The 26,308-nt window shown below is 46.7% G+C and overlaps 1 protein-coding gene across 6 annotated transcripts in view; it reads right to left on the reverse strand.

Annotated features, from left to right (window-relative positions):
- The window catches only part of MAP3K6 (mitogen-activated protein kinase kinase kinase 6), an 82,149-nt gene extending 55,841 nt beyond the window's left edge, over positions 1 to 26,308 (reverse strand). Inside the window, exons 1-9 of one of the 6 annotated variants that reach the window (XR_004540498.1) lie at positions 25,956 to 26,306; positions 17,711 to 17,850; positions 17,145 to 17,168; positions 16,217 to 16,404; positions 12,664 to 12,832; positions 12,107 to 12,213; positions 9,909 to 10,079; positions 5,778 to 5,890; positions 3,813 to 3,972 (exon numbers count right to left, since the gene is read on the reverse strand). Coding sequence is in view for 5 of the 6 variants with exons in the window: in XM_033957306.1 (XP_033813197.1) it covers positions 3,813 to 3,972; positions 5,778 to 5,890; positions 9,909 to 10,079; positions 12,107 to 12,213; positions 12,664 to 12,832; positions 16,217 to 16,404; positions 17,145 to 17,168; positions 17,711 to 17,850; positions 25,956 to 26,253 (1,370 nt within the window). In the remaining variant the exon portion in view is untranslated. Of the gene's footprint in view, positions 1 to 3,812; positions 3,973 to 5,777; positions 5,891 to 9,908; positions 10,080 to 12,106; positions 12,214 to 12,663; positions 12,833 to 16,172; positions 16,405 to 17,144; positions 17,169 to 17,710; positions 17,851 to 23,189; positions 23,246 to 25,955 lie in introns of those variants that run through there. The other 5 variants (XM_033957306.1, XM_033957307.1, XM_033957309.1 and 2 more) reach the window with 5 other exon arrangements.

The following is a 26,308-nucleotide window of genomic DNA, read 5'->3' on the forward strand; positions in this document are numbered from 1 at the left end:
GACCTGGAGGGTCAATATTAAGCTCTACAATACAATACTCAAAAAAGCAAGAAATAACTACTACGGTGACAAGATCTCCAGATCCAATAACCAGAATAGTGCTCTGTTCAACATCTGGCGCTCCTTAACTTCTAAAAACAACTCCTCTATGCTCCCCTCCTCTCCATCAGCCGATGTCCTAGCAAATTTCTTCAATGGAAAGGTCACCTCCTTAAGAAGCTCCTTCCCGCCTGCAGTTTCCTACAACTCTCTGGTGTCCACCATTCCCAACCCTACCCCAAATGTCCCCAACCCTATCCCAGTCAACAGATCCTGGACTGCCTTTGAGCACGTATCTGAATCGCAGGTCCTTAAACTCTGCCTCAAACTGAAATCTTGCAATTGTACCTTGGACCCTTTCCCATCCTACCTATTTGAGAAAATTCCCACACAGGCCATCTCATCTCTTACCAAACTTATAAACTCTGCCCTACTATCGGGCCTTTTCTCTCCAGAAATGGGACATATTGCTTTGACCCCATTACTGAAAAAAGCTGACCTAGATCCCTCCACACCATCCAACTATCGTCCAATAGCAAATATCCCTCTCCTAACCAAATTGCTAGAGTCTATCATATCCACCCAACTCTCATCCTACCTGGAAAGATTCTCTATTCTCCTACCCTATCAATATGGCTTTAGACCCAACTTCAGCACTGAATCCCTATTGGCCTCACTAATCTCTAAGGTTCAAAAACTTCATTCTCGTAATAAATTTGCTATTCTCCTTCAATTCGACCTTTCTGCAGCTTTCGAAGTTGTCCATCATGATATTCTAGTCTTCCAACTCTCTGAGATAGGCATCAACTCTACAGTCCTTGACTGGTTCTCGAATTTCTTACGCTCCCGTTCTTACACCATTACCATGAATGGCACCACATCCTCCCCATGGAAATCGACATGTGGAGTCCCGCAAGGTTCTCCCCTATCTCCTATTCTTTTCAACATCTATATGTCCTCCCTGTAACTCCTCCACCTATCCCCCCTAGAAATACTTTACACTTATGCCGATGATATCCTGGTCCTCCTCGAGACCGACTCGAACCTCACTAACCTCGCTGCGAACATCTCCTCATAACGAACCTCCAATCCTGGGCCCTCACTGTACAAATGAAAATGAACAAGTCCAAAACAAAACTACTTTGGCTCGGCCCTAAATTAGACCAACTACCCACCTCCATCCCATTGTCATCCAGCTCCTCACTACAGTTGGAGTTCTCAAGCAAAGTTCTGGGCATCACCGTTGATTCCTCACTATCCTTCAATGACTACCTCAATTCCTTGATAAAAAAAATGCTTTTTTAGTCTTCACATGCTGAGGAAAGTGAGATCCTGCTTCCATCAAAAACACTTTGCCGTCCTCGTACAATCCACCATTCTTTCCAGATTGGACTACTGCAACTCTATCTACTTAAGCCTAACAAAGAAAAGCCTCCATAGACTCCAACTAATTCAGAATACCACGGCTAAGCTTATCTTCGCAAAAAGTAAGTTTGACCATGTCTCACCACTCCTCTCCAAACTCCACTGGCTTCCAGTAATTTCCAGGGTCCACTTTAAATGTGCCTGCCTAACCTTCAAGATCCTACACGGCATCCTTCCTCCTTTTATTCCACTATCTTGGAATTCCTCAAATCCTAATTCCACCAGATCCACCCAAAAATTAAAACTATCCTTCCCCTCTTTAAAAGGTTTATCCCATGTTGGTAAACTAGGGACTTCCCTCCCCTTCAGAATCACTGAGCTCTGGGACAATCTTACCTCCCCGCTTCGTAACTTGAGCTCCTTCCAACTATTCTGTAAGCATCTGAAAACCGGGCTATTCTCAAAAATATAACTTTTCCATCCCTCTCTGGTACACTAAGCCCCTCTAAACTCTCTTTATTCTTATCTCTATAATCCCTTTGGAGTTCCTTTCTAGCCCAACCCCTGTAAACTGTGCCGAGCTCCACGACTGTGGAGAAGATGCAGTATATAAACCCAAGGTTTAGTTTAGTTTAATTTAGAGAGGGAGGGAGGGAGGGAGGGAGATAGATTTGACGGGAGGGAGGGAGGGGGCCGCGAGCAATCGGTGACCACGCGCCTTCCCTCTCTTAAGTTTTCAATTCTTTACTAACGCGCTGCGAAGGTAAGGGGGAGGGAGGGAGATTCTTGGGCCGCTGAAGGGCGGTGAGGTGGCAAGAGGGAAGGATGGATGCTGCAGGAACAAGGCGGTGACGGGGCAGTGACAGGGACAGATTTTTTTTCCCCGTGTCATTCTCTGTGTCTAACTTTATACCCCATTTTTGATCAGAAAAACATCCTAATCCTGACCATTTGGACGTGGGTGGGACCAGCAGTGTAATGGACTGGCCACATAGACTTCCCCTCCAACAGAGCAATGGGACACCTTAGAGGGCACTGCTGTGAATCTCACCATAATCCCCTTATAATTTATGGTGAGCCCCTCAAAGAGCCCCCCTCCCAAAACCTACTATACCCTCTTGTGTACCACCCCAATTGCACTTGTGGCAGCTATATGGCAGTACAGTGTTCCCCCGCAAATTCGCGGTTTCACTCATTCGCAGTATGCTCCGACCGCCTCTTCCTGTACTAAAGTCGGGCTACACCAATCAGGAGCTGCAGGCCAAAGCAGCTCCTGATTGGTGTAGCCCGACTTTAATACAGGAAGAGGCGGTCGGAGCATACTGTGCGTGATTTCCTTCATTCGCTGGCGCTCCAGCTGCCCTCTCCAGCCTCCCCAGGTTTTTCGATATTCGCGGGGGGGTGGGGGGGGGGAGGGGAGGGGTCCTGGAACGGACCCCCCACGAATATCGGGGGGAGTACTGTATAGTAGGTTTTGGGAAGGCTCATATACCATAAATGTCGTGATTAGAGAGGCTTATGGGCCTGGGTTCTCCTCTCTATGGTTCACTAGCCCAGCCACCAGGCTACTTAAGACACTATATGCAGTTCTACTAGGCTTCCCCATACCAGATTTTTGTGTAGTGGAAAGGGATCAGTGAGCACTGGGGGGGGAGTGTGGGGGTGTCTAACCTTGACGCATGCGGAGGTCATCTGGTCAGTTTGAACACCTTTGCGGCACTTAAGACTCTTCTAAAACAGGTCTAGTTCCAAAACGTATAAGCTCCATCCAGGACGTCTTGCAAAATGTTTGATCATCACTGCAAGACGGCCTTGTTTGTCCCGCCCTTAGGCATGCCCAAAGCCCACCCATAGCACACCTCCACCATGCCCATCTAGTGCTCTGGACGCACCGAGGCTGGAACGCCTAGCTAGACGTACAGAAAGACGGTTTCAATTATCGTTAATTGTACGTCCTGGCAATTAGGATGTCCAAGTGTCGATTTAGGATGCTTTTTTTTTGAACGTCTATGTTTTTTTTGATTATGAGCCTGACACCGTACATACACACAATTTCTCAGGCCTGGATTAAATCCTAACGGCTGTCTTCCCATACGTAGAGAAGACAAATGGAGTGGAGTGGAGGGATGGCCTAATGGTTAGAGTTTCCCCTCGACACCCTACAGTTGCGAGTTCGATCCCAGCTTGCTCCTTGTGATTCTGGGCAAGTAACTTAATCCTTCTATTGTCCCACGTACCACAGTTCGATTGCGAGCCTGCTGGAACAAATATGGGCGAATCTCTTCATGAAAAGGTGGTTAATAAATCTAAATAAAGAAAATAAAATGCACCAACAACTCACTAGAAAACAGAAGCTATCTGGCACAACTGTTTTCACAGAGGGGTCCTGCTTCCCTTCCTCCACCTACCAGACAGGGGAATCGAGCTTGTAGAGCTTCTCAGAGGCTCGTATGACCTTGCTGTGGTCATTGGCCAAGATGGCAGCACCCAGATAGAAGCCAACGTCCCAGTAATACTCCATCTTCTCCAGGCTCCCTTTCCGCCCCAGCAGGCAGCTCAGCTTCACCCCTACAGGCAGTGAAGGAGAAAGAGAGGCAGGTGAAATAGAAGTACTTTCTAGACTGGAAGATGTCAAGGATCAAGGGAGGTAGACATAAGAGCAATGCAACACTGTGGAATGCATTACCACTGTTATTATGGTTCGACACCAATTTGGCATGCTGACAACTGCGCACAGGGCGTATGCGTGTCGCCGTTCCCGCCACTTTAAATCGGTAACGTTACCTTTGTAAGAGGGGTTATGGATGGGAAGCCCCCAGTACATGTAAAAGACCTCGCACTCCCGTTGGGGGGTGATTTGGGGGGGGGGTTTCAAGTACACTTAAAATTTCCCTTTTCTGTTACGTTTTTGGAGTTCGGGAGTTTTTCAGTGTAGTGAGTTTTCCCCCCTCCCCCCCACACCCCCTCAACAGGAGCGGGAGGACTCGTACATGTAGTGGGGGGGGGGGGGTTCCCCCCACACACAGCGCTAACGTAACGGGTTTAAAGCGGTGGGACCGGCTGCGTGCATTTGTCGGCGCGTCTTTGTCAGAGCGCTTTTGTCCTGCGCTTAATTGACACGTCACGTAACCTAGACAGGTTCAGCTCACACTACAGAGCACCAACAGTGCTTCTGTGACAAGATCAGCTATACATCATACCGCACTGTCCTTAATACACAGAGACAAGCAGAAGCTGTACGAGAGTCCCTACAGCAGACACGACGAAGGCCACGCACAGCACGCTCCAACATAGGTTTGACATGTTGCTTGCACGCGAGACACTGCAGTCAGTGCGGCACCCCCTCCCGACGAGAACTGTGACCGACGAGGACACCTGCGCTTTGCTTTTAGATAACAAAAGGACTCTGTTCAAAATTTAAATAAAATTGTCGGCTGAAATTTCAGTAGGACCAGAGCACATTGTGACATCATCAGGCTGTGCCGCTACACTGGCATGGCCATTGGTTGGTAGCCATGCATTGAAAGGATCACATGACCGCCGGCTGACAAATCACAGCAGTAAGAATTTACCCCAGACGTTTCACTACACTCACATAGTTATCACACTGCAAAGTGTAGGCACATACATACGGACACAGGCAAACCTCTTGCGTTCCTTTGGGCGTTTCCTATGTTACTACTTCCTGCTAGTGCATCCTTTAGGCCAGTGGTTCCCAACCCTGTCCTGGAGGAACACCAGGCCAATTGGGTTTTCAGGCTAGCCCTAATGAATATGCATGAAGCAAATTTGCATGCCTATCACTTCCATCATATGCAAATCTCTCTCATGCATATTCATTAGGGCTAGCCTGAAAACCCGATTGGCCTGGTGTTCCTCCAGGACAGGGTTGGGAATCACTGCTCTAGGCCAGGGGTAGACAATTCCGGTCCTCCAGAGCCGGAGCCAGGTCAGGTTTTCAGGATATCTACAATAAATATGCATGAGATAGATTTGCATCTCAAGGAGGCAATCCATCTCATAGATATTCATTGTGAATATCCTGAAAACCTGACCTGGCTCCGGCTCTCGAGGACCGGAATTGCCTACCCCTGCTCTAAGCAGCATAGATCATTAATTAGGGCTACCATTTTGCTCCAGAAAAAGGAGGATGGATTAAGACAACCGGGTTTTACTTCCATTGCTTCTTAATCCGGTCTCCTCTTTCTGGAGCCATACGGTAACCCTAGCATTAATTAGCATTACAAATTATATTAATGGAAAGCTCTCTGGCACATTCTTAGACAATTCAAAGTATAAGGTATAAAGTAACATTGCACGCTGAGGAAGATAAAAAGCCAGCTTGTCCTTCTCCAACCTTGGGGGTCACTAACCTATCTTGCGTAACTGCACCGAACTTTCAAACCGGTGTCCAGCTGCCATGAGGAGGACGGCAAAGTTGATTCCAGAGTGGAGGGTGGGTTCTGTGTCGAAGGCTCTCCCATACCTGGGGAAAAAGTCATGCATAGGTCACAAGAGAGGCTTCAGCAGTGACTCAGGTCCTCATACTGCCTTTAACGATCGATGCTAAACCAGTTCTAACCAGATTAACGTCAAAGTATTTTAGCTTCCGATGCATATAATGGCTCTGCGCGGACTTTTCTGTGCTTCCTTGCATCCTCCGAGAATACTATGTTAATGTAGTACAATGAGGTCATTAATATTAAAATGAGCACTCCGAGCGATGCCAGGACATTGCCTGCTGATGCCCGAAAAGAAGTGCCGACCTTTTAACGCTCCAAAATTACCAGCGGGTCTGGAGGTGCTGGTAATGTTGTAAAAGCGTGTCTCAGGTGTTATAGGTTCCCTAACCAAAGCACGCAGGTCAATGGCGTGCCAACAATGGCACGCCGACACCTATGCGTCACCGTTTCCAGTGCTTTTACAGCTTACTGGTAGCATCCTGTGGGGGAGGTGGGGGGTAGAACCCCCCAGTACACTTGTAAGTGGTCGTGCTCCCTTTGGGGGGGGGGTTGGGAGGGGGAACTCCCCACTACACTGAAAACTTCTGTTCTCTCGCTGTTCCGGAGTTTTCAGTGTAGTGGGGGGGTCCCCCCACCCCCCCCCAGCACAAGCGCGAGCTCCCCACACCCTCATAATGCTACTAGTAAGCCGTAAAAGCACTGGAAACGGCAGCGTGCAATTGTCCTGCGTGCAGGTGTCGGCGCGCGATTGTCGGCACGCGATTCACGTGCCGCCGTGTTATAAGTGCATCTCACGCGCATGCGTCAAAAGTGTACACCGGCAGGATTGCATGAGAGGTGGAAGTTAAAAAAAATAAATAAATAAAAAACACGGGGGCAGCATATATGTCCCGTAGAAGCCGTGTAGAAAATAAAGCATTTGCTCGTGACGTGTGCCCATGATGCGCTACAGTGGCGTGGTAAAGGGGGGGGTGCCAATTCGGTGAGGGTGCTAGCACCTCCCTGCCCCGTCACACCATGCTCGCGCCATCCCTCCCCCAGACCCCGTACTTCTGTATTATATTCGCTAACGCAAACTATTTCTGCCTGTTGCTCGCGCCAGCCTGGTTCCCCTCTGAATCACTTCCGGGTCACAGGGTCAGGAAGCGACGTCAGAGGGAAATCCAACGCTAGCGCAAAAGTCATTCGCACTGGCGAAGATTGAGAGGTACGGGGGGTGGAGGGAGAGAGCAAGTGTGGAATGGGGTGGGGGGCAGAAAGGAGCGGGAGGGGCATGGAAGGAGGGCGCTGGGGTGGCGCCTTCTACCCCTAACCACGTCTATGACTGATGCTCATATGTGCCTACAACGCAGTATTTCCCGGCGTATGCCCACTCTCCGTGGACTTTTCTGCACACGCGCCAGTCGCTTTCTCCAACGACTGATCGGATGGAATTTCCGTGGACCTTTGGGGAGCTCACCTGCGTGCAAAGATTTTGCAGCATCGCTCGTCTTTTTTGAAATCGGAAAATTTACCGGCACTACAACGACCCGCAGGACTTTAACGGTAAAGTTTAAAACTTCGCAGCTGGTAGGAGACAAGAGGGTGAAAGAAAACAGGCAGAAGTGTGGGGGGGAGGGGCAGGATCCATCCCTCCAGGTCCATTTACTGGAAATAAACGTGTAAACATTATTATTTTTACCAAGAATGCACTTCAACTTTCAGTATGCAGAAGAGGAACAGTGAAATTCCACAACCAGCTTCTTAATGCTAGACACGCAGGCCCCAGCTGGAGACACCCTTACCATTTACTGTCTGCAACACATAACTGCAAAGATGTAATTATAGAGCACCTCTTTAAAAACAAACCATGAGAAACACCTTAGGCCTTATTTTCCGAGAGTGAAGGAGATGGTCATTCTGGGGCCCCAGTGCTCTAAAGTCGCCGTTGTAGTAGCAATTAATTTTCCCGATTTCTAGACGATGAGCGATGCTCTAAAAACTTTGCATGCAAATGAGGTTCCGGGAAATCGATCAGACCAGTTGCCGGAGAAAGTGACCGACACGTGTGCAGAATAGTTCACGGAAAAGAGGCATACGTGTGTGCCTGCGACAGGAAATGCTATATCTTGGACATGCATGATCATCAATCATAGGTGCACACCACTGGGGGAGGGGGGGCAGAGAACTACCAGCAAACCATGCAAAAAAAATTTTTTTTTAAACTTCATGCAGTCGTCAGCCCCAGCCCTGCTGGTATATGGTTTTAACAAACGCTTCTGAGATGCACATGCACCCAACATGTGCTTTCAACACATAAGTATAGAAAGATTATATATGCTTTTTTTGCTGTCCCCCCAACCCTATAAAAGTATGATGCATGTATCCCATACTTTTCTTTTGGGAACTTACCTCTCATGCAATTGGCAGCCCCAGAACTGCCGGTATACGCTTTTAACACACACTGCTACCTGTACCTCCAGACATGCTGGTAATTTTAGAGCATTAAAAGGGTCTGCGCTTCAGTTCGTGCATCACCCGGCAATGTCTGGCCATCGCTCAGAGTGCTCGTTTTAATATTTATGTGCTCACAATTAACGGAGGCTGCAAAGACACACGGAAAAACCGCGCAGCGCCATTATGTGCATCGGAAGCTAAAATACTTCAACGCTAAATCGGTTATAACTGGATTACCGTCGATCGTTAAATGCACCGCGACTTTACAGCAGTGCTTCGCAAACTTTGTCAAGCCTGTGCTTCCCTTTCATAACCTGCGATCAGCTGCAAGGGGTGGGAAATCTGTGGGAACAAGTCCCTGGGTCGTTACTCCTTCTCTTAAGGATGCTCATGTGCGTCGGCACCAGCACATTATTTCTTCAAGGGAAAAAAAAAGCAAACAATACCCCCAAAACAAACAAAAAAAAAAACAACCCACTGCTCCAGAGTACTTGCCCAAATGTTAAGCCTTGATTTTAGACACTTATTCCATCCTGTTGTTCGGGCTATTATTGTTTATCTGAACAGTACAGGAAACAAAACTCTCTCCACCTTACTACTACTATGAATTATTTCTATAGCGCTACCAGAAGCACGCAGCGCTGTACGGAGTCACAAAGAAGACAGTCCCTGAGACAGTCCCTGCTCCAAAGAGCTTACAATCTAAACAGCCAAGACAGACAAACAGGATGTCATGGATACAGTCAAGGGGAACGGTTAATCAGCTGCCTGGGTTGGAGGGCAGAGGGGAGAACAGGACAATCCAGCCATTGTGACATCACTGATGAGGTTGGCTCTTATTGGTGGAATGAGGCATTATGACATCACAATCTCAGCTCTGCTTCTTAAAGAAAAACAGGATGTCATGGATACAGTCAAGGGGAACAGATAATCTGCTGGCTGGGTTGGAGGGCAGAGAGGAGTACAGGACAATCAAGCCATTGTCACATCACTGATGAGTTTGGCTCTTATTGGTGGAATGAGGTATTATGACATCACAATCTCATCTCTGCTTCCTAAAGACAAACAGGATGTCATGGATACAGTCAAGGGGAACGGTTAATCTGCTGGCTGGGTTGGAGAGCAGAGGGGAGTACAGGACAATCAAGCCATTGTGACAACACTGATGAGGTTGGCTCTTAATGGTGGAATGAGGCATTATGACATCAGAGGAGTAGGGTTAAGGACTGAAAGCTATATCAAAAAGGTGGGTTTTCAGACTGCTTTTAAACAAGGGGAAGGGGCTTAATGGACAAACTAGGGTAATTTATTCCAGGCATAGGGGGCAGCTAGATGAAAAGAAAGTCTGGAATTGGCAGTGGAGGAGAAGGGTAACGTTACGAGTGAGGAACGGAGTTCTCTGGGAGGTGTATAAGGAGAGAGAAGCAAGGAGAGATATTGAGGGGCAGCAGAATGAACCCATTTGTAGGTCGGAAATAGGAGCTTGAACTGTATGTGAAGGCGGATAGGGAGCCAGTGAAGCGATTTAAGGAGAGGGGCGACATGAGCGTAGCGAGGTTGGTAGAAGATGAGTTTGCACAGGCAGGAGCCGAGCCAGGGACTCACCAGCAGCAGGCCTGGTCTCTCTTGTCCACGTCCGTAAAGCCCGAGCTGATAAACATATCCTTGTAGATACGACCACACAGGCAGTAGAGGTCAGGGGCTGTCGTCTCCTTGCTCTGCACCACTGGCAGGATCACCGAGAGTGCCTTCTCTCTGTCCCCAGGGAGGTTCCTCCTGTACAAAGCAAAACGGGTTAGCCGTAGGCCGTCTCGATCAACCGCAGAGGTATTCAACAGAGGTCAAGTTAGACAACAAGGGTTTCTACTTTCCCCCCCCAAAAAAGAAACTAAGCCTCCCCTTAGAATCCTTCAGGGTCAGGGTCATCCCAAGGCCAGTAGCAGTGAAATTAAAAGGACAGGCCCTGAGGGGGGAAGGAAAGTTTCAAGTAGTCCATTTGCCCAGCGAAATGGTGTTTGTATGCACATGATGATAGGTTCTAAAAATGCAAAACTAACAGGCATGTCCATGTTTATTAAAATTTGATATACAGTACTCCCCTGAAATCCGTTGGGGTTCCGTTCCAAGAACACCGGCAAATTTTGAAAAACCGCGAATACGGCTTTCCAGCTGATCAAAGGCAGGAGAGGGCAGCTGGGGCGCCAGTGGGCGCTTAAATTGTACTTACGAAGACGGGCACATTTTCTGACCGCCTCTTGCTGGTACCAAAGCCCCGGTTACCCCCATCGGGAGCTGCTTTGACACGCCAGATAGCGTGTCAAAGCAGCTCCCGATGGGCGTAACCATGACTTTAGTACCAGGAAGAGGCGGTCGTAAATTACCACGAATTACTGAATCTGCGTTTTGCGAACCGCAAATTTGCGGGGGAGGGGCGGGGTTGACTGTACCGCTTATAATAGCGGTCTAAGATGAGTACAAGGTTACAATATAAAAAGTTTTAAAACTAAAATTTTGGTGGAATAAAACTGAAGACCCAAAACATAACCCGACGTACAGGAACAAATGGAAGGGGGGGGTGGAGCTGAACTACAATTAAGAATAGAGCAAGAAGTTTAATTCTTAATGATTTACAATGAAACTAAGGTTGTCTAAATTTTATTCCAGATCTTTATTTTACTTCTTTATTTTTGTCAGCTTTCATCCGGGGTGGGGGATTTGATTAAGGGGGAAGGAGATGGAATCAAGGGGGGGGGGGTGTAGAATGGAATGGATTAGCTCATATGGAAATTTAATTTGGAGGTAAGATATAAATATGTTTGGAAATATTATTATTGTGAATCTAATTGTAATGAATATCTCTTTGTATTATTTTATTGTATTTTTACTTGATTCCTTCAATAAAATTGTTATAAATTAAGAATAGAAGAGCAACAACGGATAGACCATTAGGGGAGGGGGGTAGCTATGCTTTTCCTTTAATGGAATCTTAGGAAATAGGGATGTCAGAGGTCGTAAGCGTCCTTAAATAGGAAGGCTTTTTTTTTTTTTTTAAGCCTACCTAAACCATCTCGTCACTCGCAGGTCACAGACAGTAAAGTCTTCCCCGCGCTGTCCCTCATGTTCCAAATTTAACCGGAGCTCTTCTCGAAGCCCTCTCCAGCCCGTCGTAAACCAAATCGCCATATATGTGACGCAGAAGGTACAAGTCTGCCCAGTGCTGGCCTTAAGTTCTTTCATTTACACCACTCATTTTTCTAAGGCCCGCAAAGCGTTTTAGCGCATCCATAGGATAATACGCACACATTAGTCTTTGCGCATCTTTGTAAAAAAAAGGGGTAAGTATCCTCTGTATTCATCTCGTGATTTTTTTGAATTCCATTGCTATTTTCCCCTCCACCGCCTCCCTCGGGAGGGCATTCCAGGCATCAACTCCCCCTCCCCCTCCTTATACCCGTTTGGTCAGAAGGAAATCCAACACGATAGGTCCGAATGTTCACCATCCTTCCAATCTCTGCCACAAAACAAATATATATTTTAATATGCCCAAAAGGCGATTATGATGCCCCAGGTCTGGCCCTCGGCATTCGCTAATTTGGACAGTGCATCTGATTTTCTGAAACTAGCCACAGTTTGGAGGGGCTGAAAGGGTTCTAGAAAGTCGGATGGCGCATTCAGCCCTGGTCGTCGTCCGCGGCAACACACAGCTAGCCACATCATTTATTAGGGTGACTTGTGACTCTTCAGGCCAGAGCTGCTAGTGGGGGGGGGGGGGGGGGCGGAGGTAGAAGGGTTAAGTTCCTCACCTGTTCAGCGCAAACGTATAGTGAAACTTGATGTTTGGCTGATCTGCGACATCGCAGGTGGGTAGAGCCCGCAGGGTCTCCACCAGAGTGACAATGGCATCGTAATCCTGAAAGGGGGGAAAAACACCGGTGTTAAAAGAACAAGAAGACCCCACAGATTGGATGGATGCTCAAATCCACGCAGCCACAGAGCAGTGGGAGCACAGAGGCCCGTTTGATATCTTAAAAATACCGGCCACGCTCAGTAACGCTTCAAACATTCTCAGCGACATCATAAAGCTTCAGCCAATAGATGTCCCTGCTTGCCTGACCCATTTAGACCCCTCTCAGCTGATATCATCTAAGTCAGTGTTCTATAAACATTTTGCAGCCGCGGCTGGAGGGCACCCGGAAATGTATGGACGAGGTGCCCTGAATTTCGAGGCATTTCTTGAACCACACGTGAACACAACGAGGACCAGTGGGATCTGGAAATCTTCCCTATACGTCTTATCTAACAGGCATCTCCCAAGGACATACCCGTCGCTGCTACCTTTGGGCACCTCCACGACACTCACCTGCACATCCCGGTACGAGAGCAAGAAATTCATGACAATATCTGGGCTTAGGAACTCCACGCTGTCCAGTCGCTGCTGAATCCTGGTCAGCTCTCGGCTTAGCTGCTCCCCGCTGTACCTCTCCCGTGCCTTGCGAATATCTCGCCGTATGGTCTCCCGGAAATATTCACTGTGTGGGGAAAAAAATGCAACCTTGAAACTTCCAATCAATTAAACTGAAGCAGACCACTGGAATATCAGAGCTTTAGTGAGAGGGAAAAGTTTCCGAGGACTGGGGTCCTTCTGACAAGAAAGGTACACCCATTATTTATTTATTTATTCATTCAATTTTCTATACCGCTCTTCTATACCATTCTTCAGGTACTCAAACATTTTCCCCTGTCTGTCCCGGTGGGCTCACAATCTATCTAACGTACCTGGGGCAATGGGGAGATTAAGTGACTTACCCAGGGTCACAAGGAACAGCGTGGGTTTGAACCCGTGACCTCAGGGTGCCGAGGCAACCAAAGCACAGTTTTTCAACTTTGTATTCTTGAAGATTCAATCTGGTCATAAAGGCCCCCAAGGAAATCAATATGTTGTCTCATTTCATTTCATTTTTTTTTTTTAATTTTCCAAAAGTTTGAGAAATTGCAAACAAATACAAGTCAAGAAAGATCAAACATAGCAGCATATATTCACTCCCAATAACCACAAACCCTCCCCACCAGACAACAACCCCCCCTCCCATCACAATTCACCCTTGTTGGGCCTGCCATTCCACATAAACATCCCAGATCTTACTATAAGCAGGCAAGGTGCTGTCTCATCTCTTTATCAACCCCAGGGATCCCAACCTTGGGCAACGTCTTCACTATGAGCACGCAGCGTCATTCCTTCCCAGTGGAGGGCGCTGTTCATAAACCCATCCAACCCCTCTTCGAGTACAGAGGAAGGAGAGGGGGGTATAATCGTGTCAAATCGCTTAGGAATTTGCTAAGCCATTGAATTGAAATTAAATAAAACTTGAAACTTGATACATTCCTTATCAGGCTCATGCCCCGAGTCATTCTGCTCAACACTCTCAAGAGAGGGTACACTGGAGCTGCATAATCGCAAGGGAAGGCGTCATCCTGTGGACATCGTTTGTGGTCTGGCAATATCCAGACACCTTGCAATTAGCATTTGAAGCTACAAAATCAGCCTGGAGTCAAAGGGCAACTGGATCCAGATAATGTATCTGCCCTGGTCAAGTTCTGAACCCCTAGAGGATTTAAGCCTTGATCCTCAAAGAGCTGCAACCAGGCTGCCAGCACACACACACGGCAGCTACGATCAAATTGCAAAAGCGATGCGTTTACAAAACAGTATTTGATTGAATCTTACAATTAACCAGAATGATTCTCCATCTCAGAAGAGATGATTGATAATACAGTATAATACAGCAGGCCCACTGGAATATTCATCAGGCAAGACATGTATACATCTTCACCGACAGGTCAATGAGCAAAGCTCAGGTGATTCTGAGAACCAGTGCTGTTTGTAAGTCCCAAGGACCAGAGCCGGGGACCCTCGACTCCAACAAATCATTCAGAAAGGCAACGAGAAAAAAACATAAACACGCTTTATCAACTGAGCGCTGACAGGAGTAGGATGGAAATGTTCCCGTGAGACAGACTCGCTATAGTTAGGTTCAGGTGAGCCTGCAACAGGGAACGGGGCAGATACCTGTATCATTTAACATTTAATTCCTACAGCTTCAGCACCAGCCCTCCATACGCGTTATTTTTGGGTGTAGCAAAATCAAAGATGCACGCTCTACAAAGTTGTACAAAACACTGCGGCACGGACGATTACAAGGGTATCTCGCTATGAGCGTATATCTCCAGTACTGAAGCAATTACATTGGTTGCACGTGGAGTACCGTATGGAGTACAAAATTTTGACTATAATATATCATGCACTCTACGGGGAAGCACCAATGTACTCGGGTTGAGGCACTAAAGAATATATATGCCAAAACGTGAGCTACGTTCACAAAACAACAACAGGACTGTCCCTCGAACAAACTCATGAGGTGCATTATAAAAAGAGCTGGACAGCAGCAATCTCGGTGGTTGGGCCGAGGCTTTAGAATGCAATGAAGGGTCGCCGAGGTCGTGTTCTGAATTTGGAACCTTCCAAAAAAAAAAAAAAAATTGTTAAAAACTCATCTATTTCTTGAAGCCTTTTACAAGTAAGAAGATATTGGTAGCTCGCTCAAAATGACCAAAATTGATCTGGACACTGATCTTGTCACGATTTTTAATTGTGCATAGATGTTGGAATTTGTACTTTTTTTTTTAAAGTACCGTATTTGCCGGCGTATAGGACGAATGGGCGTATAAGACGACCCCCCCAACTTTTAGTTAAAAAATAGAGTTTTGTGTTATACTCGCCGTATAAGACTACCCCTTCTTCCGCACACCTTCTCTACCGCCCCGGGTGCAGCACAGCCGGCCAGGTTCCCTTACTTTTGTGGCACTTCCCCGACCGACCGACAACAGCCCCGGTCCGACAAACCTCCCTGCCCTTAACCGCGAATCTAAATTACCTTCTTACAGCTGCTGTAAGAAGGTATTTAGATTCGCGGCTACAGGGCAGGGAGGATTGTCGGACCGGGGCTGTTATCGGTCGGTCGGGGAAGTGCCACAAAAATAAGGGAACCTGGCCGGCTGTGCTGCAACCGGGGCGGGGCGGCCGCCCCTCTCCCTTGGTAGCCACTCGAACCGCGAGGCTACTCTCCTCCTTACCTGTACTGCCTGCAGCACAGAGCCAAACGGAAGTCTTCCCGACGTCAGCGCTGACGTCGGAGGTAGGGAGGGCTTTGTTTAAGCCCTCCCTCCCCTCCGATGTCAGCGCTGACGTCGGGAAGACTTCCGTTCGGCTCTGTGCTGCAAGCAGAGAAGGTAGGGAGAAGAAGAGCCGCGCGACTGAGTACATCCAGCCCCGCAAGTAAGGGCATGTAAACTGTACCCGGCGTATAAGACGACCCCCGACTTTGGGGAGGATTTTAAGGTACTGAAAAGTCGTCTTATACGCCGGCAAATACGGTATGTCTTTTATATTATGTATGTGAGCCTGTAATCCACCTAGTTCAGTGGTCTCAAACTCAAACCCTTTGTGGGGCCACATTTTGGATTTGACGGTACTTGGAGGGCTGCAGAAAAAAATAGTTAATGTCTTATTAAAGAAATGACAATTTTGCATGAGGTAAAACTCTTTTTAGTTTATAAATCTTTCCTTTTGACTAAGTCTTAATAATAATATTGTCATTTATAGCTAAAGAGACAGATGATCAAGAAACTGTTATATTTTACTTTTGTGATTATGATAAACATACCGAGGGCCTCAAAATAGTACCTGGCGGGCCGCATGTGGCCCCCGGGCCACGTGTTTGAGACCACTGACCTAGTTGATAGGTGGACTAGAAATTGTTTTAAATAAATAAATATGCCTGATCTTATCACCGCGTTATGGTGGTCACACACCTATGAGATTAGCGATTCTGAAGAAGCAGGAAGCAGTAGCATACCAGGAGTTGGTGGGGGTCCCCTCCAGCAGCTTGGTGAGGCGCCCCACCAGGGGCGTAAAGAGAGGCTCCACGTTGTAGCTGGGCTGGAAGAGCTCCGTCAGGCATTTCATCGTGCCCGCATCGCAACATAAGACTTTACCCTGCGCAGTCACCACGTACGGGATAAAGGTGTAATTTCCACAGCAGTCCTGAGAAAGCAGCAGGAAGAGGTTAAGGCATGTGTCTTCTTTAGCTCTCTCCCCCCCCCTTCAATTCTTCCCACCTCCCCTATCAGTGACAGGCAAGCATCTGTAAAGCTTCATTCATGTTGGACACCCCCTCCCTCATATTATTCACCCCCTCCCATTCTCTATTCTCTCTTTCCTCTCCTGTGCTTATCTCTCAGCCAAATACATGTATAAATATGCTGTTGGAATAAGTCTGGGGAGAGAATTTTTTTTTTTATACTTGGGGAAGGGGGGACTGGAGAACCGAAGACATCTGGCATTTCACAACTCAGGTAGTGATTCACAGCCTCAACCTCTCGAGGCCGCACAATCTGATCTCCGCAAAAGCAAGCCTCCCATCAGCCAAGGGCTGAGGGAGTTTGGGTTTCTGAAAAGGGAGGTTGCTGGCTGTGTCTCTCTATTAATTTGGAACGGAAAAAGACATTAGGCACTTAGGATGCATGTAAGATCCATATACATCCTCTGCAAAAAAAGAAAAAAAAAAAAAAAAGAGGACCTTTCTGTGCCCGAGTCCTAAAGACAGCCAAAAACAACCGAGGCAGAGGACTGACTGCCAAGAGCAAGAGAGAAACTGGACAAGATGGAAAAAGAGACTTTAGACTCTCCCTCTCCCCCCCCCCCCCACACACACATTGCCCTAGACATTCTCAGAAATAAATGCAATAAACACCAGGGAAGACAGAGACATATAGCACACTTACAATGTTCTTCTGGCAAACGTCCTCCTGTAAGGGAATAAAGGAGAAAAAAAAAAAAAAGTGAGTTGGAGTCATTTATAACCAGAAATTTCCTGACACTGGTCTGCACTACGGGGCTGTGGAACAATTAGCTATTTATTTTGTGGCCTGGTTTTGTGCTCCTGCCTTTTTGGCCTTCCAACTCAATCGGCTTCTATTCCGATCATGGTCCACCAAGCCTCTTCTCGCAAACACAAGCCAACAGCCAGAGAGAATGGGCTGAGGGTTGGGTAAAGCACAGGATGGAAGTGAAAACCTAGAGCGACCTTTCCAAGCCTAAAAAAACCAGTCCCATGGGATGCAAGAAAAGCCGCCCCTCATCTCGTGCCTCTGAATATCTGGGCATGGGGGAAGACCACTTGGCGGACGGTGTAGCTGGGTTTTGCGGACCTTTCCTTAACTAGACGCTGCCGTTTCAGATTTCTGTGGCTCAATTTTAGCTTCGCCTGCATTATTTTGGTCCGAAGCAATTCCTGGATGCTTTTTTCCAGGCTGGGTTTCCTGACAGACAAGGACCATTAACACCTTACCCCGATGGTCTGTTCCTCCTGAAGGTCACTGTGGCAGTACAGCAGAATATTGTTGGTCATGCTGAAACTTTCCCTCACACCCAGATGGTAGAACAGCGAGGGCTGGCACAGCGAGCCGCTCACCTCCACGACGGCCACATCTGGAAAAGGAGAGGCTGCACATCAGCATTTTCAGAACGGACTCATAAAGCCAGCATCTACCACAGAATTATTGATCAGCTTCTCACTAATTCTGCCCTGGTGCTCAATGGTTTCCACATTCACCAAAGTAACACACGTTAAATGATGGCAGTGGGCCCAATTCAGAACGGCCAGCTGAGGGGCTCATCCAATTTGGGCAGCTGGGCATCCCCTATGCCAGGGTTTCAGGATAGCCCTAATGAATATGCATGAGGCAGATTTGCATGCCCGTCACCTTCATTATATGCAAATCTCTCTCATAAATATTCGTTAGGGCTATCCTGAAACCCTGACTGGCTGGGGATCCTCCAGGACAGGGTTGGGGGAACCACTGCCCTATGCAACTCAACCCCAAGTCTGCCTCCCCATCTCTTCTACTTGTTCAAGTTTCAATGCCTATTTCAAAATTTACTCTTTCGCCTCTCCAAAAGGGACATTTAAGCGGCTTACAGATTAAAATAAGAGGAGAGGAGGGTCAACCCTAGCAATTCACATGACACTGACCGCGAGGAAGGGTACTTGGCTCGGATATTGCAGAGATATACACCGGACTGTGCGTCACGATCCCAGTGTGCGATGAAACTGGAAACCGTGGGCGCGAGCGACGTGCATTACATGAAAACATGGATATCTGCGATTTCAACTGCAGGTCCACGGATGTGGAATTTATTGCCAGGCGTTTTACGACTGTGTGGCGATAAAACACATTTTTTTAAGAGATGTTAAAGCTACTCCTCTTTGTTCAGGCTTTTTACTAACCAGAATACACTTTTAGAAATCTGAGGAAACCCTGCAGAAAAAGTTAATTGATAATGTAGAGTCTGTTTTATTGATTCCTGGGTGCTTTCTGCGTATTTGTTCTTCCGACTATCAAGTCTTGTCGTTGCAAGAGATTTTTCGATAAATTGCTCGGTTTTCAGGCAGGTAAAATGAACTTATGGTTAAGTACCATTATCTCCGAGGCTCACTCTTATATGCCTTTTAGGAAACTACTAAAAACTGACTTATTTGACAAATTTGTACACTGATGATTTAGAATTGTGATTGGTAAATGCATATTGTTTTCATAGCTTGCATTTTTTTAGTGGATTTTAATGTATTTTTAGCAAATGTATTTTATTCATTGATTGTATAATTTTTACTGTATGTGGTAGAGCGTATATAAAAATTAAATTATTATTATTAAATTATTATTGTATGCTATATTTGAATTTGTACATTTTATTGTAATCCTTTTGATCTAAAGCTTACAAGAAATTTTTAAAATAAATAAATAAATAAAATACATTATTGAATAAAATAAAATACAATACATTATTGAATAGGATAGGACATAATTTGAGGTTGAGGGGTGGTAGATTCAAAGGCAATGTTAGGAAATTCTACTTTACGGAGAGGGTAGTGGATGCCTGGAATGCGCTCCCGAGAGAGGTGGTGGAGAGTAAAACTGTGACTGAGTTCAAAGAAGCGTGGGATGAACACAGAAGATTTAGAATCAGAAAATAATATTAAAGATTGAACTAGGCCAGTTCTGGGCAGACTTGCACGGTCTGTGTCTGTGCATGGCCGTTTGGTGGAGGATGGGCAGGGGAGGGCTTCAATGGCTGGGAGGGTGTAGATGGGCTGGAGTAAGTCTTAACAGAGATTTCGGCAGTTGGAACCCAAGCACAGTACCGGGTAAAGCTTTGGATTCTTGCCCAGAAATAGCTAAGAAGAAAAAAATTAAAAATTTTTTAATTGAATCAGGCTGGACAGACTGGATGGACCATTCAGGTCTTTATCTGCCGTCATCTACTATGTTACTATATACCTGGGAGGGCAGAACACAGGAAGTGCTTCAGTTTCGCCGCCAGCTTGCCTCAAATCAAGGGTTCACAAATACGCATCAAAAAACTGAAAGCTTTTAAGGTCTATTTTAAATTGACATGGCGAGGTTTGTAAACCGAGATGTCGGGGGGGGGGGGGGTGGAATTTATTCTAAAGTTCAGGGCCTAGTACTGAGAAAACTACTTTGCAGAATCTCGCGACAAGAAGTAGATTTTGCTGAGAGAATCTTAGACTTCTGGAGGGACAATAGGGAGTCAAATGTCAAGAGATAGAAGGTTTCTTCGGTATTTCAGATCTTCAAAGACTAGCGACACAATTTTGCAAATACGATACTCAACTGGCAACCAGTTCAACCCTCCACTTCCATTTTAAACATGCAATGGCCTACATATGTTTCTCGATACACATGCATGTACTGTTGAGGAAAGAGGTGATGGAAGACACTAGGCCAATTTTCAGGTTTTACTTAGTTTTTATATAAAATTTGTGCTTCGTTTCCAGGTTTACGTGGAATTTTAAATTTGGTAATCCGTTAGCCTTCTTTCAGATTTGCAGACCATCAAACTTGAAGCTGAACACGTTAGTAAGTCTTGCGATGCGTGCATTAAACGATATACTTCTTTATCCCTTTTTTGATCTGAATCGAGTCATTTAAAATTTGTTGAACATGCAATGCCAATTACTTCAATGTGTATGACAGTTTAAAATTAAGAGACAAAAAAAATAAAGCAATTTTATACAAATAAAACGTACAGTGTATACGTACAAATAATTATCGATACAAAAGAAAAGGAGGGTGAACTACAATCTTTAAAGAAAATAGAGATACATTTAGGATTAATTACACTTTTTGGTGGGTAAATGTGTGTACCACATATAAGTATGAAAGAATGATGGCGGAACGTTTGGGGACTAGTAAGTCCTTTAAAGATGTATGGCATCCATTGGCTACTTTTATTGCATTACAGTAAGGGTTCATAGACAACGGCGCGAAAGACAAAAGCACACGCCGACAATTGAGCGCAGTGCACACCGCTGCGCCGCACTAAATTACAGTTTTTAGGGGCTCCATCGGGGGTTTTTGTTGGGGAACCCCCCCCAGTTTACTTGATAGACATCGCACCGGCGTTATGGGAGGTTTGGGGGGTTGTAACCCTCCACATTTTACTGTAAACTGAACTTTTTCCCTAAAAACAGGGAAAAAGTTTAGTTTTCAGTAAAATGTGGGGGGGTTACAACCCCCCACACTTCCCCCACAACGCGGCGCGATTTCTATTAAGTAAAGTGGGGGGGTTCCCCCACACACACCCCCGTCAGAGTGCTAAAAACAGTAATTTAGAGCGGCACGCGCTGCGCTCAATTGTCTGGGCGCGCCTTTGTCCCGGCGCACTTTTGACCTGACACCACAGTAAGGGTCATGTTTCTTCCCTATTCATTAGATTTCTTTACATATCAGGGAGGGTGGGTGGGTCTTAGGAACTCTGAGCGTCGGGAGCAGCGCGGGCCATTCAGCGCGGCTCCCCGCTAGCGCAGTTTAATAGAAGAGGCCCTTAGTCCAGCGATTTTTCCACTTTTTTCTATCCGTATTTTTTTTACAATGGAACGAATAAAAGTGGAAAATCGCTGGACCAAGGCCCCCCCCTTTTACTAAACTGTGCTGGGAGCCGCGCTGAATGGCCCGCGCGGCTCCCGAAGTTCACAGGAGCTCTATGAGTGTCGGGAGCAGCGCGGGGCATTCAGCGTGGCTCCCTGCGCTAAAAAATGCTATCACGGTTTAATAAAAGGGGGGGCCTAAGTGCATAACCCTCGATGGAGACAGCCCCAACTTTGTTGGTTGGGCTGAGAACTTTTCAGCAGCCCCTCGTAACTATGTTATTTCAATGTTCTTCCTTGCTATTATGGTACCGTTTGTATTATACTGAAATTTATCATCTCTCTTTTACACGGTTGTTCTGTAGTGCTGTTAAATGCGTATGTTTTTGATACCGTTTCATGGTAGGTTTCAATTTGTTCTTTCCCAGTTGACCTCATCGATTATATTTGTGTCTATATTTGATCATTTTATTTTTGTTATGCCATTAATAAAAATGTTAAGTCTGATGTTCAAAACTGTACCTGAGGTACCACATTGGGTGAATCTCTTCGTAAAGCCAGTTAATAAATCCCAGTAAGTAAAATAAAATGATTAAATTGTGAAGACATCTCTAAGGCTTGAAGCAAAAAGCCGAACATGCATGAAAAATCCAATAACAATAAAACAGGAACAAGTTAAAAAAAAAACAACCTGAAAAAACACAAATCACACGCCACAACAGAAAAACAATTAAAAATAATTAGTAAATAAGGCCTCATCGTTCTGCTGAGGAAACCCCGGTCCTGGAGTGTTATATCAGGACACTCAAATTATTATGGGAGGATCTTCTGCTCTGTAGAAACGGTTTCCACATTATTTCCTGTTTCCTGAGAGAGATCTAGGCAGAGAAGAGCCTTTTCTTCTATTCCAGTGTCTTGCAAACAGCATGCCACAAGATGCCGGGCGTGCTGCGAGAAATTATGAATTTATTTTTAAAAATTCCATTTACAAGAAAGAATTCATTAAATAAATAGATACTAGAATAGATGACGTGTGCATCGTGTACGCAAAAGTCTGTCACTGCCAGCGCTGGGGCCTATCCTCCTCTCCACCCTCGGTATACCGCTGTAAAAATGGTCCACCAGCCCAAGCAGCATCTTCAATCTGCTGCTCGCACACACCTTAGCTTCCTTCTGACATCACTTCCTGTCACGGGACCAGGACGCAGTGGCATAGCGAGGGTAGGAGATGCCCTACCTCTCCTTCCGCGCCCCATACACACCACACTCGCACCCTCCCTTCCCCCTTGTACCTCTTTAAATCTTCACCAGCGCGAGCGGCTTCTCCGGCCTCCTGCTCGCACCACCATTGGCTTTCCCTTTTATGCCACTTCCTGGCTCCACGAACGGAAGTGATTTCAGAGGGGAGTCGGGCCGGTGAACATTTATACAGGCTTATTCATTTCAATTATAATGTGCTGTGAAAAACAGTTATTCCGTTTAGTACGCTGGAGCTAAAAAAACAGTTGTGAGAACACTGTTTTAGTCTCAAGTTCCCCGGAGATAAGGGCAATGGGTTACTTATTTCTAAACTTTTTCCTCAAAAGTCTGCATGGCCCCAGAGTCAGAGTTTAAAGTTCAACATAATATTAAGTTCAAACATTTTTATCGATGACAGCAGGTTACCAGAGAAGAGCAGGACAACGGCGCCCCGTCAATGGCGCTCCATACAGCAGATACTAGTTTGTCTTTTTGAGGGTTACAAAGTAACCCTCTTTTTTGAGGGGGTAGGGAACCCCCACACTACACTTAGGCCTAGATTCACAAAGCAAACCGATCGTGTACCGATCGTTTCGCGACCCCTTTACGACCAAATTTCCCTCCGGCCTGATTCACTTACCTCTCCTGCGATCCGCTTCCAATCCGTGCATGCAAATGAGGGGAAACGCATGCAAAGTAGGCAGGGACGCGATTTACCAAACAAATTTGGGACACCGACTGGGCTGGCCGATCATGAGAAGAAGCGACTGCTGGCGACCAGTCGCACACGTCTCTGCCAACTCTCCTGCTCCATTGCCGCCCTACACTCTGCCCCGATCTTCAGTCTTGGGGTTTTTTGGGTTTTTTTTCCTGCAAGCAACAATGGAAGCCTGTCCAGTCCCGATCTTCCAGCCCTGCTAGCCCTGGATCTCCGTCGCCTTCCCTGCAGTGAGAGCCAGTGAATTTAAAGCGGGGCTGCATGCCGCAGTGCGGTCCCGCTTTAAGCCCGTGGGCTCGCACTGCAGGGAAGGCGGCAGTGAGCAGGAGAGTCTGGGCGGCAAGAGCAGGGCTTGGCTGGAAGGGGAGAGCAGGAGAGTTGCACGTAAAAAAACAAACAAACCAGAAATAAAAAATAACCCAGACACAAAACGTATGCGCAGGGAAAGCAGATAAGTCTGCGCATGCTTCAGGATCACACACTCGTGATCTGTGCGGTTGGAGGAGGGCGTTCTTCTGATCGCTCTAATTTGACTTTGTTCATGTTGCGAATTCATCGGGCCTGCTGAAATCGGCCACGGATCGTCCCCGGGGAAAAAAGTTAGTGATTCTAGCCCAAAGGAAGAACAAGAGAGGTCCCTTTGCAAGCAGTAGGTGGTGTTTGGGCAGGCAACAGCTTCTCCCCAAGACATACTTCAAATATTTTACATACCTTAACATGTTCTTGTCATCTTGCCTAAAACATTAAAGTAAATAAAGCCTATTTTTTTTGCATCCCTTGTGAATACTTCTAAAGTTCCCTTTTTAAAGCAAACAGATCCTTCACCCTGTCCTCCATGTGCTACAGTTTCCAAGTCTAAGAAGAGGAGACAGACGGAGAGGGAGGGGGAGGATCCCGATATTGGCAAGAGAGGCCATTCCAACCTTCTATATCTGTAGAAACAAAGAGGAACCTAAGAAGTTGTAACAATGCAGAAATCTACATTAGAGAATGACAAGGAAACTCATTTTCCCGTCCCATCCCAGTGAGCTCTTTTTCTGTCCCTGCCTCGTTCCTGCGTGATCCGTCGTCATCTTCATAAGCCTCAAACACTTTCAAATCATAAGTAGCAACGTTCTAGAGCTCAGATTGTGATGTCATAATGCCTCAATCCACCAATGCCTAAGCTCCGTCCTTATCTGACAAGCCTCAGACACTTTAAAATCATAAGTGCTCGAGGTTTGTGCGGTTAAGACAGAGCTTACAGGAATTGGGCAGGGACAAAAGTCATGGGGATAGGGAAATTGAGTTCCTGTGGGGACAGGAAAACAATTGTCCCCGTGTCATTCTCTAATCTACATCCAGGATACTTTAGATAACAGTTGATGCTTAAAGCTCTGAAAAAGTGGAAGGGAGCTGCCTTAAAGTCCTTGTTAAATCCATGAATGTATACCCAAGAATGCATATGAAAAGGAGCATCCGCTATGTATGTTATGCCATTCTAATAAAATGAAGAATCCAGCAACATGTAGGAAGACGGCTAGAGATTTGAGGGGCAAATTTACCAGCCTCATCACATTATGGGGGTACCGCTTAACCCGGAACACCAAACAATTGTTCCAGCACCGGTTTCAACTCACAACATCATGTCTTGGATCAGGGGTGTCAAATGCGGGTCCTCGAGGGCCGCAATCTAGTCATGATTTCCCCAATGAATATGCATGAGATCTATTAGCATACAATGAAAGTGGGGCATGCAAATAGATCTCATGCACATTCATTGGGGGGGAAATCCTGAAAACACGGCTGGATTGCAGCCCTCGAGGACCGAGATTTGAAATTTCTCTAACCCTCCCCTCCAATTAACCAAACTCTACCACCTCTCCTCCCCCATGAACTCTTCTTTCCTCCCCCTCTATCCAACACTTCCATCCTTCTTACTTACTCCTCCCCTCTCGGCACCCTCCCATAATTGATACCGGTTGCATTTTTCTTGTCATTCACCACACTGTATCCTCGCTATATATGTACAACTATCTTTGCATAGTATATCGCTTCAACCGCATTATACAGTCTCTTGCATTGTATCTTGCTCAATAAGTCTCTCGCACTGTATTTCCACTGTATAAATATCTTTGCTGTACATGTACAGTCCCCTGCATTGTAAACTGCTCTCAACTGCACAGTACATTCCCTTACATTGAATCTTCGCTGTATATCTACAGCGGGGATCTCAAAGTCCCTCCTTGAGGGCCGGAATCCAGTCGGGTTTTCAGGATTTCCCCAATGAATATGCATTGAAAGCAGTGCATGCACATAGATTTCATGCATATTCATTGGGGAAATCCTGAAAACCCGACTGGATTGCGGCCCTCAAGGAGGGACTTTGAGACTCCTGATCTACAGTCTCTTGCATTGTAAATCGCTCTGAATTGTTAGTGGTATTGCGGTATACAAAAATAAAGTTGTTATTATTATTATTATTATTCTATAGAGGTAGAACGGGGTGGGCAATGACTGCCAGAATCCAGTCGGGTTTTCAGGATGTCCCCCTATGAATATGCATGAGATCTATTCGCATACAATTGGAGGCAAGTGCATGCATATTCAGTGGGGAAATCCTACAACCTCGTTGGTAGAACCAAGAGGCTAATGTCAACTCAGTCCAGGTCCAGAGAGGATCCAGCCCTGGTTTTAACCCTCGCTCACCTGCATTATAAAACGAGTCCAGGGTGTGAGTGTCTCCCAGCGCCAGGGTCCCAAAGGGCAGAGTCCGAAGCTGGGCCGGCAGCGCGGCGCACGCCTCCCGCAGACAGTCCAGCGCCTGCGGCTCCTCGGGCGCCTCCTTCAGCACATACACCACGGACAGGGGGCGCCCTCGAGCCGCTCGCGAGCCGCCCCCCGCCCCGGCCCCGCCGGAGCCCGACAGGGACCTGCGGCAGCTCAGCGCGATCGCCAGCGGGTCCTGCCAGTAGCTGCCCGCGGAGTCCGCCGGGCCGCCCTCCATGCCAAGCCCGGGCAGCAAAACAACAGCGAGCCGGGGCAGCTCCCCGCCGCCACCA

The sequence above is a fragment of the Geotrypetes seraphini genome, chromosome 8, assembly GCF_902459505.1.
Source record: "Geotrypetes seraphini chromosome 8, aGeoSer1.1, whole genome shotgun sequence".
Classification (NCBI taxonomy): Eukaryota; Metazoa; Chordata; class Amphibia; order Gymnophiona; family Dermophiidae; genus Geotrypetes; species Geotrypetes seraphini.